At 47.6% G+C, this 13,567-nt stretch overlaps 1 protein-coding gene and 1 long non-coding RNA gene across 2 annotated transcripts in view; one reads left to right on the top strand and one right to left on the bottom strand.

Annotated features, from left to right (window-relative positions):
* agbl1 (AGBL carboxypeptidase 1) overlaps positions 1-13,567 on the bottom strand; it is a 312,383-nt gene that overhangs the window by 62,282 nt on the left and 236,534 nt on the right. Inside the window, exon 22 of the mRNA XM_078427109.1 lies at positions 10,180-10,334. Within this exon, the coding sequence (XP_078283235.1) occupies positions 10,180-10,334 (155 nt within the window). The remainder of the gene's footprint in view (positions 1-10,179; positions 10,335-13,567) is intronic.
* Positions 1-13,567, top strand: part of LOC144608892 (uncharacterized) — a 63,447-nt gene that overhangs the window by 43,802 nt on the left and 6,078 nt on the right. The window lies entirely within an intron of this gene.

The raw sequence follows: 13,567 nt of genomic DNA on the forward strand, positions 1-13,567 counted from the left end.
TCTGAAGAAAGACAAAGGTGAAAGGTTACAGAGACATTGATCAATGATGACATTTCGAAAATGTAGAATTCACAAATAGCAATTCTTTTGTGGGAATATAAGAATGCCGTAGGTATTTTGATTCTTTGAAACATTTTGGGTTCTCTCAAAGTGTTACTGCGCACTGTTAAGGCCATCAATAAACCGACTTGTTTGAGAGATTCACGACTGATCAGTGTGATGGTTTATTTTGTCTGTGCCTATCTTAGCTGGGTCCCAAGTAAAATCAGATTTAGGATGCAGGTATGGCACAAAATCTCTCCTTTTGGTATGACCTCCTTTTGGTATGACCAAAGTGTCTCGATGAGCCGGTCTTATTTGCGTGCATTTAATTCATATTTCTCTAAACCTATCCTATCCATGTACCCGTCTAAATGTCCATTAAATATTGTTGTTAAACCACCTCTGCCACTTCCTCTGGCAGCTCATTCCCATATCCACCACCATCTGTGTGGAAATCTAGCCCCCTTTAAATCTTTCCCTTTTTACCTTAAACCTATGCCTCTAATTATTGACCCCTACCCTGGGAAAAAGCCTGTGATAATCTGACTTATGCATGAGCCACATGATTTTATAACCCTCTGCAAGGTCACTCCTCAGCCTCCTACACGTTGTGGAAGACAGTCCCAGCCTCTCCAGTCTATCCTTAGCTACTTTAAAGCAAATAGAGTTATGGTCACTATTTTGTTTAGTTTAGATTAGCTTAGATTAGTTTAGAGATATAGCGTGAAAACAGGCTCTTCGGCCCACCGAGTCCGCACCAACCAGCGATCCCTGCACATTACCACTACACTACACACACTAGGGACAATTTGACATTCATACCAAGCCAGTTAACCTACAAAGCTGTACATCTTTGGAGTGTGGGAGGAAACTGAAGATCTCTGAGAAAACGCACGCAGGTCATGGGGAGAATGTACAAACTCCACACAGTACAGTGCCCGTAGTCAGGATCACAGATACATAGAAAATAGGTGCAGGAGGAGGCCATTTGGCCTTTTGAGCCAGCACCGCCATTCAATATGATCATGGCTAATCATCCTAAATCAGTACCCCGTTCCTGCTTTCCCCCCATATCCCTTGATTCCGTTAGCCCAAAGAGCTATATCTAACTCTCTCTTGAATACATCCAGTGAATTGGCCTCCACTGCCTTCTGTGGTAGAGAATTCCAGATTCACAATTCTCTGGGTGAAAACGTGTTTTCCTCATCTCAGTCCTAAATGGCCCACCCCTTATTCTTAAACTATGTCCTCTACCACTGCACCGCCACCCTGTGCCTAGAATACTCCACTTCACAGCCATGTGTCCCGCCTCATTGCCAATAGAGGTCGACTGTTGACCGCTGTGGAGTGGACTCATCTACTAATTGCTTGAGAAAACTTTCTGGATGCATTGAACAAATCCCATCCCAATGCTTCACAGTGTGGCACTGCCGGTCAATGTCAGGAAGGTGAAATCACCTGGTCATACCATCTTATTATTCCCACAGTGATCACCCTACATACTTTCTCCTCTATTCCGCGCTAACTATTGATGGAGAAGAATGTCGACGCAAGGAACTCCAGATGCTTTTTTTGTACAATAAGACACATTGTGCTGGAGTAGCGCAGCGGGTCAGGCAACATCTCTGGAGAACATGAGTAGGTATCGCTTCGGGTCAGGACCCTTCTTCAGATTCAAAAACTATCCAACATTTGACAACTTAACCAACTCCCACCCAGTCCCCCTTCCCTTTCTACCCCACAACCCCCTTTCTTAACCACCCCCCCCATGTCCCTGTGCCCCACCTGGGTTCACACCTATTTCTACACTCACCCTCCCTGGGTTCACACCCATTTCTACACTCACCCTCTCCCTACACCTACATTCCTTCCTCTGGCTTCACAATTCACAACTCTTCAATCCTTTTCTCTCACACCTGCTTTTTAAATTTCTGGCATTTGTCCAACCACTCGCCTATCAAAAGCCACCCTCGCCTGTGTTCACCTATTACCTGCCAGGCTTTGTCCTGCTCCTCCTCACATTTATACCAAGCCAATTAACCTACAAATCGGTACATCTTGGAGTGTGGGAGGAAAGCGAAGATCTCGGAGAAAACCCACACGGTCACGGGGAGAACGTACAAACTCCATACAGACAGCGCCCATAGTTGGGATCGAACCCGGGTCTCTGGCGCTGCAAGCGCTGTAAGGCAGCAACTCTACCGCTGCGCCACCGTGCCGCCCTTGTTCTGAACCTTTTCATACCTAGTTTCCCTCTCTCCTGACTCTCAGTCTGAAGAAGGGTCTGGAACCGAAACATCACCTATTCCTTTTCTCCAGAGTTATTCCAGCTTTTTGTGTCTATCTTCTAACATTCCGACTAGATTGCAGTACAAATACCCAATGCCTTACATTTGAATAAGTATTGAGACATAAGGGACTACTGATGATGCAATCCAGAGTGAAACACAGTGTGTTGGAGGAGCTCAATGGGTCAGGCCGCATCTGTGGAAGGAACGGACAGGTGACGTTTCGGGTTGGGACTCTTCTTCAGAAGAAGGGAGCTGACTTTAACCTGGTCACTGCCAAGAATCTTTTACTATTGGCCATGACCTGAGTATACTCAGGAGTGGCACGGAACAGGTTAATAAGTATAAGAAAATAACTGCAGATGCTGGTACAAATCAAAGGTATTTATTCACAAAATGCTGGAGTAACTCAGCAGGTCAGGCAGCATCTCAGGAGAGAAGGAATTGGTGACGTTTCGGGTTGAGACCCTTCTTCAGACTGATGTCAGGGGTGTGGGACAAAGGAAGGATATAGAGGGAGATCTGGGAAGGGGGAGGGGAAGAGAGGGACAGAGGAACTATCTAAAGTTTGAGAAGTCGATGTTCATACCACTGGGCTGCAAGCTGCCCAGGCGAAATATGAGGTGCTGTTCCTCCAATTTCCGGTGGGCCTCACTATGCCACTGGAGGAGGCCCATGGCAGAAACGTCAGACTGGGAATGGGAGGGGGAGTTGAAGTGCTCGGCCACCGGGAGATCAGTTTGGCCAATGAGGACCGAACGCAGGTGTTGAGTGAAGCGATCGCCGAGCCTGTGCTTGGTTTCGCTGATGTAAATAAGTTGACATCTGGAGCAGCGGATGCAATAGATGAGGTTGGAGGAGGTGCAGGTGAACCTTTGTCTCACCTGGAAAGACTGTTTGGGTCCTTGGATGGAGTTGAGGGGGGAGGTAAAGGGACAGGTGTTGCATCTCGTGCGGTTGCAGGGGAAAGTGCCCGGGGATGGGGTGGTTTGGGTAGGAAGGGACGAGTGGACCAGGGAGTTACGTTGGGAATGGTCTCTGCGGAACGCAGAAAGGGGAGGGGATGGGAAGATATGGCCAGTGGTGGGGTCCCGTTGTAGGTGACGGAAATGTTGGCGGATGATTTATTGGATACGCTGGCTGGTGGGGTGGAAGGTGAGAACGAGGGGGATTCTGTCCTTGTTGTGAGTGGGGGGAGGGGGAGCAAGAACGGAGCTGCGGGATGTAGAAGAGACCCTAGTGAGAGCCTCATCTATAATGGAAGATAATGGAAGAGGGGAAGCCCCGTTTCCTGAAGAATGAGGACATCTCTGACGCCCTAGTGTGAAACACCTCATCCCGGGCGCAGATGCGGCGTAGTCCCTTTACCTCCCCCTCAACTCCATCCAAGGACCCAAACAGTCTTTCCAGGTGAGACAGAGGTTCACCTGCACCTCCTCCAACCTCATCTATTGCATCCGCTGCTCTAGATGTCAACTTATTTACATCGGCGAAACCAAACGCAGGCTCGGCGATCGTTTCGCTCAACACCTTCGCTCAGTCCGCCTTAACAAACCTGATCTCCCGGTGGCCGAGCACTTCAGCTCCCCCTCCCACTCCCAGTCTGACCTTTCTGTCATGGGCCTCCTCCAGTGCCATAGTGAGGCCCACCGGAAATTGGAGGAGCAGCACCTCATATCCAGATCTCCCTCTATCTTCCTGTCTCCACCTATATCCTTCCTTTGTGTCGCCCCCCTGACATCAGTCTGAAGAAGGGTCTCGACCCGAAACGTCACCCATTTCTTCTCTCCTGAGATGCTGCCTGACCTGCTGAGTTACTCCAGCATTTTGAAGTTAATAAGTATGGTCGATTTGTATCATTAATCCAAAAGAAGTGAGATGCACATAATTTGTACATTTAATCATTCCTGCCAGGTCTACGAATGTGGCGTGAACATGTGGCAGGTTCACTGCATTCAGGGCCCAGACTGGGAGGACGTCTTGGTGGAAGCAGTTTAACTGGTGATCACATTGAACGTTTCTCGTCATTCTGCTGATGAAAGCGAGTAAGAGTTAGGGATGGATTTTGGGGTGGGTGTGAGGATTGGAGCGGAAGCTTGAATGAAAGTAGGAGTGGACTGCTCTGGGATTGAAGGGAATGGTTCTGAGCTCAATACCAATGGAGATTGCTTTTGAACGTTACAATTGCCAGGAGGCAGTTCCACCACTAGTCACATCCTCCCATCTCCACCCCTTTCCGCTTTCCGCAGAGACCATTCCCTCCGCAACTCCTTGGTCACCTCATCCCTTCCCACCCACACCATGCCCTCCCCAGGTACGTTACCCTGCAACCGCAGTAGGTGGAACACCTGTCGCTACACCTCCCCCCTCGACTCTGTCCAAGGAACCCAACAGTCTTTTCAGGTGAGGCTCACTTGCACCTCCTCCAACCTCATCTATTGTATCCGCTCTTCCAAGTGTGGACTCCTGTATATCGGCAAGACCAAGCGCAGGCTCGGCGATCGTTTCGCTGAACACCTCCGCTCAGTCCGCCATAACCTACCTGATCTCCCAGTTGCTCAGCACTTAAACACCCCCTCCCATTCCCACACTGACCTTTCAGTCCTGGGCCCTCTCCATTGTCATAGTGAGGCCCAAAGCACATTGGAGGAACAGCACCTCATATTTCACTTGGGCAGCTTACAGCCCAGTGGCGTGAACATTGACATCTAGTTTCGTTTAGTTTAGAGATAAAACGCGGAAACAGGCCCTTCGGCCCACTGAGTCCGCACTGACCAATGATCCCTCCACATTAACACTATCTTACACACACTAAGGACAATTTACACTCCTACCATTAACCTGAAAACCTATACAACTTTGGAGTGTGGGAGGAAACCAAAGATCTCGGAGAAAACCCACGCAGGTCACATGGAGAACGTACAAACTCCGTACAGACAGCACCCGTAGTCGAGGTCGAACACGGGTCTCTAGCACTGCAAGCATTGTAAGGTAGCAATTCTAGTGCTGCGCCACCGTGCCATCTAACTTCAAGTAACCTTTGCTTTCCCTCTCTCTCCAACCCTCCCCCTTCCCAATTTTCCGACCACTCTGACTGTCCTCGTTTACATTATATCTCTGTTTGCTCTGTTGTTACCTTCTCCTAGCTAACAATGATCTGTTCTACAATTTCCTTGATCTCCATCCCCTTTCTCTCGTTTTCCTTATCTCTGTATCTCCTTCCACCCTGACTCTGTCTGAAGAAGGGTCTCGACCCAAAACATCACCCATTCCTTCTATCCAGAGATGCTGCCTGTCCCGCTGAGTTACTTCAGCATTTTGTGTCTATCTACAGTTTAAACCGGCATCTGCAGTTCCTTCCTACACACACACACACACACTGAACTTTTTTTCTTATTTATTATATTGTTTACAGTGGACTATGTTTACATATTCTGTTGTGCTGTTGCAAGTAAGGTGCTCGTTATCCTGTCTGGGACACATGACAATGAGACACTCTTGACTCATCAGCCAACCTGCAACCCCAGTCCAGAAGCTTTTGAGCTGCCTCTTAACCGCCCTCCAAAACCAGTTAGCAAGTCGTTAAGCTCAGAGGGAGCTTAGAATTGGCAGCAAATACTGACCTGACCTGCCTGTGAACAATTTTAAAAATCCAATCTCAAACACCATCACAGAATACTTCTCATTGCCTCCCTAATGTACCATTGAAGCTAGTCTGGTGCTGCTGTTTAGATGAATCGTGTTCTATTTAAATTGCATTGTGATATCACTTGCCATGTTGATTCAGATGGGTTGAGATGAATCAATGTTTCTGCATCTCTGTCTGCATGCAGGTTACACACACAATGCCTTGTAAACCAAACAATAACATCAGCAGCAGCACCAGGAGCACATGTAAACAATGGCCTTCAAAAAACATCAGAAACTAGCTGTGTGGGAAGGAACTGCAATGCTGGTTTAAACCGAAATGCTGGAGTAACTCAGCGGGACAGGCAGCATCTCTGGAGAGAAGGAATGGGTGATGTTTCGGGTCAGTCTGAAGAAGGATCTCGATCAGGGATTAACTGTAAAATACCACCAACTCACTGTTCCTTCCTTCACACAGCCGAGTCACTGACTGATACCCATTGGGTGCTAATACACAAAGTCATCAATTAGGCCATTCGGCCCATCAAGTCTACTCCGCCATTCAATCATGGCTGATCTATCTCTCCCTCCTAACCCATTTCTCCTGCCTTCTTCCCATAACCCCAGGCACCCATACTAATCAAGAATCTATCTATTTCTGCCTTAAAAATATCGATTGACGGGCTTCACATCCTTCTGTGGCAAATAATTCCACAGATTCACCACTCTCTGACTACAGAAATTCCTCCTCATCTCCCTCTTAAAGGAATGTCCTTTAATCCTGAGGCTGTGACCTCACATCCTGGACTCTCCCACCAGTGGAAACATCCTCTTCACACCCACTCTATCCAGGCCGCTCACTATTCAGTAAGTTTCAATGAGGTCCCCCCTCATCCTTCTAAACTCCAGCGAGTGGAGGCCTAGTGCTGTCAAATGGTCATCATACCTTAACCCACTCATTCCTGGTCAATAAGGCAGACATTGTGCAAAATGCTGGAGTAACTCAGCGGGTCAGGCTGTCTGTGAAGGGTTCTGACACGAAACTTCACCTCTCTATGTTCTCCACCTGACCTCCAGCACTTTGTTTCTTTGATTTGGTTTAGTCTCACAGTTGCACCGTGACTGCTCTCATTCGCTCAGACCCAGGCCTCCATTTCCACAGACACCACGGGCGGCCATTACTGGGCCTTTGCCCAGCTGGTCAGCTGCTGCTTAGTTTAGTTTAGTTTAGTTTAGAGATACAGCTCGGAAACAGACCCTTCGGCCCACCGAGTCCGCGCCGACCAGTGATCCCCGCACACTAACACTATCCTACACACACTAGGGACAATTTTATGTTACAAAAGTCAATTAACCTACAAACCTGCACATCTTTGGAGTGTGGGAGGAAATCAGAACACCCGGAAACACCCCACGTGGTCACGGGGAGAATGTACAAACTCCGTACAGACAGCACCCGTAGTCAGGATGGAACCCGGGTCTCTGGCGCTGTGAGGCAGCACCTCCACCACAGCTCCATTGTGCTGTGCTGCATCTCTCCAGTAACTGGGTCATTGGTCCATGCTGACCGTTGGTCATTGGTCATTCTGACCGCTGGGCCAATGTTAGTCCTGTGGACGTGAGTCTGTGATTTCCCCCTACGCTGCACACCATTTAAGCAACAGTCAATAACTAGAATACAAGGAAATAAAAATCGCAATAGAACAATAAAAAATCTGCCATCCGATTGTTTTACAACAGACACTGAATTAGCGGGCATGCACATTACATCAATGGCCCTCCAAAGACATCTCCTACTTCACTTTTATTTTCTAATCAAAAATCTAATTAGCCACATTGAATGAGGCACATGTGGCTCATAGCTACTGTAATAGCTGAGGCAATTGTACTGACACACAAGCTATCGACTGTACATTGTGTGGAGCAGGCATGGGCTCAACATGCAGGTTACATGGCCTACCATATGTTGCAAAGGCTGGACACAACCAACATCTCTGATAGGTAGACTGTGTAGGTCTGTAGGTGAGTGGGTTCTGCATTAGTACAAAGTGAATTTACAGAAAACTGCTTTAAGTGTCGAACAGGTCAGGAGGACACGATATTGGCAACAATGCTGAATACAAGATTCATCCATCAGCTCCTTGTGGCAGTTTACCTACTAAACAGAAATCAGATTCATTTCTGGTTTCTGGAGGGAGAGATAGGTTGCATTTTGCAATAATCTTTGGCATTAGGTTCTATGGGCGGCACGGCACGGTAGCGCAGCGGTAGAGTTGCTGCTTTACAGCGAATGCAGCGCCGGAGACTCAGGTTCGATCCTGACTACGGGTGCTGCACTGTAAGGAGTTTGTACGTTCTCCCCGTGACCTGCGTGGGTTTTCTCCAAGATCTTCGGTTTCCTCCCACACTCCAAAGACGTACAGGTATGTAGGTTAATTGGCTGGGTAAATGTAAAAAAATTGTCCCTAGTGGGTGTAGGATAGTGTTAATGTACGGGGATCGCTGGGCGGCATGGACTTGGAGGGCCGAAAAGGCCTGTTTCCGGCTGTATATATATGATATGATATGATATGATATGATATGATATGATATGGTAAATAAACGTTTGTAGGCACTGAAAGATGGTGGCTGAGATCGGGGCGGTCTGAGTCTGGGACTGTGTCTGGGACTGAGATTGAGTCCGAGTCTGGGTCTGAGTCTGGGTCTGTCTGGGACTGTCTGAGTCTGAGTCTGGGATTGTCTGAGTCTGTCTGAGCCTGGGACTGTCTGAATCTGTCCGAGTCTGAGTCTGTGATTGCCTGAGTCTAGGTCTGAGTCTGGGACTGTCTGAGCCTGAGACTGGGACTGTCTGAGCCTGAGACTGGGACAGTCTGAGCCTGTTTGAGTCTGTCTGGGACTGCCTGAGTCCATGTCTGAGTCTGGGACTGTCTGAGCCTGAGTCTGGGACAGTGTGAGTCTGGGTCTGGGACTGTCTGGGACTGGGATTGTCTGAGTCTGGGACAGTCTAGGTCTGAGTCTGGGTCTGTCTGAGCCTGAGTCTAGGACTGTCTGAGTCTGGGACTGGGACAGTCTGGGTCTGGATCTGAGTCTGAGACAAAGTCTGAGTCTGAGTGAGATTGAGTCTGCGATTGAATCTGGCACTGAGTCTGAGATTGAGTCTGGCACTGAGTCTGAGATTGAGTCTGAGATTGAGTCTGAGACTGAGAGTCTGGGATTGAGTGTGGGTTGTCTAGGGCGGCACGGTAGCGCAGCGATAGAGTTGCTGCTTTACAGCGAATGCAGCGCCGGAGACTCAGGTTCGATCCTGACTACGGGTGCTGCACTGTAAGGAGTTTGTACGTTCTCCCCGTGACCTGCGTGGGTTTTCTCCGAGATCTTCGGTTTCCTCCCACACTCCAAAGACGTACAGGTATGTAGGTTAATTGGCTAGGTAAATGTAAAAATTGTCCCTAGTGGGTGTAGGATAGTGTTAATGTACGGGGATCACTGGGCGGCACGGACTTGGAGGGCCGAAAAGGCCTGTTTCCGGCTGTGTATATATATGATATGATATGATTGCGTCTGAGATTGTCTGGGTCTGAGTTTGGGTTTGGCTGCCCCAGGGGGTGCCTGGGCTTGGGGCTTCCATCCCATCAGGCCAGAGTCTGTGCTCCATCTACCATTCCCTCACACAATGGTGGACCTCCTTTACAACCCAAACACCAGGTCTGACTGTCCACTCACTGCTCACTGCTGGACATCATCTTCTCTCCCCCCCCCCCCCCATCCTGTCCTGTCCTGGTGGGTACTGGATATGTTTCTGAAATATTGAATTTGTACCGTCAGTTACCAGGAACATCACAGATACAATTTAGGTGGAGAATTCTAAAACTAGAGGACATCAGCTCAAAGTGAGGGGAGTGAGAGGGACAGGGGCAACCTTTTCACACAGACCTAGTCCACATCTGGTCCAGATGATAAATGAAGCACTAGAAGTAGATACAATTTCAACTTTTAAAAGAAATTTGGACAGGAACATAGATTGAGGGTTTTTTGAATACAGATCTATGCGAGTTATGGGCTTAACGCAGGCAATTAGGACCAACACAGTGTGCCAACTGGGTCAACATGGTCAAGGTTGGCTGATTGATCTGTTCCCGTGCTGTACAGCTCTATGAGTCCTTCACTGACAATGAACATTATAAATCATTCCAGAACTGTACAATGAACAACTCTGACTTACTCGTGTGATACGTTCTTGTCACTATTCAGCTCGTTATCCAGATTGAGCAGGGCAGCTTCCTGGCACATCAGTGGCATGTTGGGTGACAGCTTCAGCAGTGCCGTGCAGAACTTGCCTCCCATCTCCTCCAGCTCCTTGGTTCCGATCTGCAGACCCTGCTCAAGACAAAGGATTGATCAATGACTCGCGTGGATCTTTGCAGCATGGTTCAGCAGTTTCAATGCTGCTTTCATCTCCTTACTAGATCCAGAGATGTGGTGAGCATCGTTGGTGAGGCTGGTATTGCCCCAGTGATGTGGTGGGCACCGTTGGTGAGGCTGGTATTGCCCCAGTGATGTGGTGGGCACCGTTGGTGAGGCTGGCTGGTGCCCCAGTGCCACCATTCTGCACGCTCTCTGGGAGGGTTTGATGGTGGATCAAACATTCCACCAGCCCTCTCCATGCCAGGTCCCACGTGACTTCACTGCCATGAGGTGACCCCATCCGCTACACTAGGGTCTCCTCTCCCCTCCCTCTCCTCAAGGGGCCAAGTGGCAGTCTGGCCTCAGGACCCAGCGACCCCCACCACCCTACTGCTGACAGAGGAACAGTCATTGAGTCATAGAGTGATACAGCGTGGAAACAGGCCCTTCAGCCCAACTTGCCCTCACCAGCCATCATGTCCCATCTACATGTCCCACCTACCTGTATTTGGCCCATATCCCTCCAATCCTGTCCTATCCATGTTCCTGTCTAAATGTTTCTTAAACGTTGCGATAGTACCTGCCTCAATTACCTTGTCCGGCAGCTCGTTCCATACACCCTCCACCATGACGTTTACCCTTCAGGTTCCTATTAAATCTTTCCCCCCTCATCGTAAAGCCATATCCTTCACTGCCTTAAAATGTCTCTGATGATCAGATATTTCAAAAAACAATGTGAATGGATTTAAATAAATGTAAAACATGACTATTGTTTAGTTTAGTTTAGAGTTTAGAGATATAGAAGGTAAACAGGCCCTTCAGCCCACTGAGTCCATGTCGACCATCGATTACCTGTCCACATAAGTTCTATGTTATCCCACTTTCTCATCCACTCCCTGCACACTGGGAGCAATTTACAAAGGCCAACCAAGCGACAAATCCACACGTCTTTGGGATGTGGGAGGAAACCGGAGCACACAGTGGAAACCCACAAAGTCAAAGGGAGAACGTAGAAACCACACAGACAGCAGCCGAGGTCAGGCCCTGGAGCTCTGGCACCGTGAGGCAGCAGCTCTACTAGTGGCACCAGCCTTCAAAAGTGTTAAAAAGAAAACAATAATAAATTCAGTTAAACTTTAACCCATTGTAAAATGGTTAAAAGCAAATGAAAAGCAAAATAAAGAAAACTAAATGAAAACATGACCAGAATTGAAATATGACTTTTTACTAGGTCAGCAGCCCATGAAGGCACAGTGCTGGTACACCAGGCAGGGTTGGCAACAGGTGGAGGGGCCAGATATAAAGTGCATCCATCACCGTTTAGTTTAGTTTAGTTATTGTCACGTGTCCGACATCCGACATCAGCAAGCTCGGATTTACAATCTGCAGCCACATTAGAGGTTGATCGGCCTAGTGCAATTTTGAGTTAAGAAAATGCATTGTGAACATTTGAGCAGGAGGACTGTCATTTCCTATTGTCATTTCTCCAACCAATTAACCCTTGTATCCCCTCTCTAACCATCCCTCCCCTGTCCAAATTGTACTAGCTTCAAAGTCTTCTTGTTGAGTCACATTGTCTGAACTCGTTTTCACCTAGCCCCGAGCTAACAATAGCCTATTTCCTTTATCATCGTTACTTTTTTGCCTATCTTTCATTCATTTGTTCTACAACTCTCTACATCACCTTTTATGTCTCTTGTGTCCCTTTCCCCTGACTCTCAGTCTGAAGAAGGGTCTCGACCCGAAACGTCACCTATGCCTTTTCCCCAGAGATGCTGCCTGTCCCGCTGAGTTACTTTAGCTTTTTGTGTCTATCTTCGGTTTAAACCAGCATCTGCAGTTCCTTGCTACACATTTCTTATTGTTATTTCTTTTTGCATCGGCTGAAAATACAAATTGATTTTTGCTCCTGCCTGATGAGACGTTTTGTTCAGATTCTTGAACCTACATTTGGAATGAGGTGATTATTTGGAATTGTGCCAACCTTTGACGGTTAATGAGGGTGATTAATGTTTGCTCTGATGCTGTTCTCACTGTCTTCTCCTTTTCTATTTATTTTTAAAGATCTGTCACTTTATTTTACTCTTGTGTTGTTGCACTGACAGTTCAGTGAATTGTTTCCACCAGTCACAGCGTCCCTTTACAGATCTGTGAATGTATTTACTGCTCATCCAGTGCTCCTTCTAATAAAAAGCAGCAAAATGGAAAATTTCACAAGACTTTAATGTTTAAATTCAATTCCCATTCCAGAGCACAAGATACAAAGAAACAAAGGGGCAGCAGATCACAGATATAAAACCTTGCAGAGTTATCCCAAAACATTGGATTCATTTGCACCTATTTTTTGTGCCAAAGTGTGCATGAGAATGATTTTGCTCATTTGAAACATGATTTAGACTTTACTTTAGATTTTAGAGATACACCTCAGAACAGACACTTCAGCCCACCGGATCCGCACTGACTAGCGATCACCCCATACACTAACACTATCCTACACACTAGTGATCCTACAGTATCCTACACACTATCCAACACACTAGCGATCACCCCATACACTAACACTATCCTACACACTAGTGATCCTACAGTATCCTACACACTATCCAACACACTAGCGATCACCCCATACACTAACACTATCCTACACACTAGGCACAATTTTACAACTTAACCTACAAACCCGCCAATTAACCTACAAACCCACACATCTTTGGAGTGTTGGAGGAAACTGGAGTACCCAGAGAAAACACTACACAGTCACAGGGAGAACATGCAAACTCCAGACAGACAGCACCGTTGGTCAGGATCGAACCCGGGTCTCTGGCACTGTGAGGCAGCAACTCTACCGCTGCACCACCTAGTTGATGTTCCACCAATCAAGGGATTACAGAAGTCAGAATGACTTCTACGTCACAATGAGAGAGATTCCTCATAGTTTTTACCACAGGATGATGTCAATATTTACTTCACAACCAATTGACATTAGTGCACGGACGTGCAACCTATGAAGACATCTGAAGAAGGGTCCAACAAAATGCTGGAGTAGCGCAGCAGGTAAGGCAGCATCTCAGGACAGAAGGAATGGGTGACGTTTTGGATCGAGACCTTCTTCAGGGTCCCGATCTGAAACCTCACCTATCCATGTCCTCCAGAGACGCTGCCTGACCCGTTGAATTACTCCAGCACTTCGTGTTTTCCGCAAGATT

This window comes from Rhinoraja longicauda, chromosome 33, assembly GCF_053455715.1.
Source record: "Rhinoraja longicauda isolate Sanriku21f chromosome 33, sRhiLon1.1, whole genome shotgun sequence".
NCBI classification, from domain to species: Eukaryota; Metazoa; Chordata; class Chondrichthyes; order Rajiformes; family Arhynchobatidae; genus Rhinoraja; species Rhinoraja longicauda.